At 44.8% G+C, this 3,196-nt stretch overlaps 1 protein-coding gene across 1 annotated transcript in view; it reads left to right on the forward strand.

Annotated features, from left to right (window-relative positions):
- LOC103393623 (homeobox protein Dlx3b-like) overlaps positions 1–2,826 on the forward strand; it is a 6,862-nt gene extending 4,036 nt beyond the window's left edge. Inside the window, exon 3 of the mRNA XM_008330639.3 lies at positions 2,344–2,826. Coding sequence (XP_008328861.1) covers positions 2,344–2,826 — 483 coding nt within the window. The remainder of the gene's footprint in view (positions 1–2,343) is intronic.
- Positions 2,827–3,196: the final 370 nt, after the last annotated feature.

A 3,196-nucleotide genomic window follows, 5' to 3' on the forward strand; every position in this document is an offset into this window, starting at 1 on the left:
GGGGGCTGGCGGGGGGGGCAGCATCTTCATACCTCCACCCCACAGCACAAACCAACCAGACCGGTTTCAGAGTTGGCACCGAAAGCGGTTGCACAGAAAACGAGGCCTCGTTAATTGATTTAAATACAATAGAGGACAGCGGCTGATGTTTGTGTGTCACAGTTCTGTTGAAAAGGGGCGTGGCACGGAGCTTAGCATCGGAGTTTCAGTGACAGTCGCATCACGCCGGTGCTCATCACCTCTGACGGATTTGAAAATCAAACTGTAGCTAATGTTTTCTCATGTGTCGTGTGTTCAGTCTGGACACAATGAAGAGGTTTTATTTATTTTGGATCAGACACAGTTGAACGTCAAGTCAAATATTTACTTTATTATTAATGTAATCCTTGAACCGAGTCACTGTGAGAATCCGTGTTCCGTCAGCGCCAGAATACGAGGCTAATATAATCAAAGTCAACCTTTGATCCTGGACCAAATAAAATGGAAGAAACTTCATGAAGTTGTCGGCCGGAAATATTTTGACAGGAATCTCATCTGACTTTGAGAATTATTTTTAAAATAATTGAACTTCCTGCTATTCAGCATTTCTCCTCGGCCCCGTACCAAACGTCAGGTGTCGGGAGTAGAACCAGTGGTTGAGAACCTTCAATGTGCTTCCTTGGCACCACAAGAAACTACTTTTATTTCGAGGGTCACGGGTGAATTGACCTTTTCAACAAAGCTCTCCGTAGACATGTATAACTGCTGGTCATTTTACAACATAAAACGTAAAACGTCTGCCATGTTGATCATTTAAGGTCCCTGGACCAGTGACCGTCGGCATGGTATCGGCCCGCGGACTAGTAGTTGAGAACCCCTGCTACAATCAACACAAATTACGTATAAGTACTAGAGATGTCTGATAATTATGCTAATATGGCTGGTGAAGGGTTAAACCCAGCACCACTGCCCCACTATATCGGTTAATATCGGAATCGGAAAGTGTTTTGACAATATCGGCACATCGGATATCGACCGATAAGTTAATATCGGACTAAAATTCCATATTTCACTTTTCATAGTCACTGCGAAAGTCAAACCCAAAATTCCCGTGAATTGTCTCTTCCCAGCAGGAAGCGTCAGCGGCTCCGTGAGCAGCAGCTACTTCCGTGTCACGGCTCTTTATGTTTTTATGAAGAATTATCTTGGCTCAAGTGAGTGAAGGAGAATGCAGCGGCACGGGCTGCTGTTTCTTCACCGCGGCTGTAAATCATCACTGAGGATTGTTGAATTAAGAAAACAAAGGCCGCGAAACCACGTCACGGCTCTCGCTCTCGAAACTGGATACGGTTTATACAGAACCGTCCGTGGAGTCAGGTAACGTTTGAAGAAAACGATTAAAGCGTGGAATATTGTCGCGGGGAATTCGACACCAGCTCGGCCACATTTCTTTCTCAGATAGATGTTTTTTTTAGGCTCGTGCTGCTGAACAGGCTTCTCTGCAACAACTGAGGATTTTATTTCACCTGTTTGTTTTCATTGCGTGTGTGTGTGTGTGTGTGTGTGTGTGTGTTCAGGAAACAGATACATGTATAATATTAAAATCCACCGAAGAACAAACAGAACGAACCCAAACTTCAACAGCACAATTCACACGTGTGCCTGTTCACATTATTCATCTGTTACATCTGTAATATTTACATATTATTATTATTTATATATTAATAATAAATAATTATAGTAATTTCCAGAGCCAAATTATGTGTTTAGTTTTTATATAGTTTGAATTATTTGAATTTCAAAAAAAGCCTCTAAATCTGTAAGAAAATTTCAGAAATCTAAAATTTATTTCTGGCCAAATGTTGAATTAAAATAAATCAAATATATTTAAATTATTCCTCCAGATTTTATTTTTTTTTTCATGCCCTAACTGGAAATAACTTTCTGACCCGGTCATTATATACAGACTGGATCTGACCACTAGGGGCACCCTGTCCCAGATTCACTCCACTCTCCTGCCATTATAATCTAGGAATGTTTTTATTTTTGTAAATACTAGATTTTTAACAAAAACCAACCTGTGGTTCTGGTACCCATGGTACCGATGGTACCCATGGTACCGATGGTACCGATGGTACCCATGGTACCCATGGCTCCGTGGAGTTCTTCAGGTGTTTGTTTGTAGGAGACGGTGGGTGTTTGTTTACAGCTCTGGAGATTCGGCTCCAACTGTCTTCGTTTAAACACGTGGGACGGAGCTAACTACAGACTGCAGTAACATCAGGGGGTCTGAGGGGGGGGCCGTTTTTATACTTGGTAGGTGGTAAACTGTGGAGCCTTAACGTTTGATGTTCTTCCCTCCAGGTCAAAATCTGGTTCCAGAACCGTCGCTCCAAATTTAAGAAGCTCTACAAGAACGGAGAGTTCCCCCTGGGGGAGATCGCTCTGGAACACAGTCCAGACGCCAGTGATTCCATGGCCTGTAACTCCCCCCCGTCTCCAGCTGTGTGGGAAAACAGCCGCAACAGTAACAACAACAGCAACAACGGCAGCAGCAACACCTCCACCCCCAACAACAGCAACAGCAGCAACAACGGCAGCAGCAGCAGCGACGGCAGCAACACAAATAACAAGAGTACCGCAATGCTGGAGCCCACCAGCAGGGTGCAGGCTTCCTACCAGGCTGCACTCAGCTCCTCGCCCACCTACATGGGAGACTACACCCACCAGAACTGGTACCCACAGCAGGGGGCGCACTTAGGTCTGCCAGCCCCGGCGCAGACGCACCACGCCCCCCCCCCGGCCCCGTCAGCTGCACAGAGCATGGGNGGGGGGGGGAGGGGGTGAGGGTGAGGGTGAGTCTCGACAATGTTCAGACAGGAGTCATGATGGTCGAACGGCCGACACACACGCACGCACGCACCCGCGCACGCCTTTAATTAAATTAACAGCTGTGTGTGTGTGTGTGTGAGAGTGTGTGTGTGTGTCTGTTGTTGTCCTTTTTCTTTACAAACTCACTGAGACTGTTTTGTATATTTAATATTTTAAATACGACCACCCTATTTATGACATCAACACAGTAACGGAGTAACTACTACTGAGGCTCTACCAAATGAGATTCATCATCATCATCATCATCATCATTATCATTATCATCATCATCATCATCTTCATCTTCATCTTCATCTTCATCATCATCTTCATCATCTTCATCATC

The sequence above is a fragment of the Cynoglossus semilaevis genome, chromosome 17 (assembly GCF_000523025.1).
Source record: "Cynoglossus semilaevis isolate Cse_v1.0 chromosome 17, Cse_v1.0, whole genome shotgun sequence".
Taxonomy (NCBI): domain Eukaryota; kingdom Metazoa; phylum Chordata; class Actinopteri; order Pleuronectiformes; family Cynoglossidae; genus Cynoglossus; species Cynoglossus semilaevis.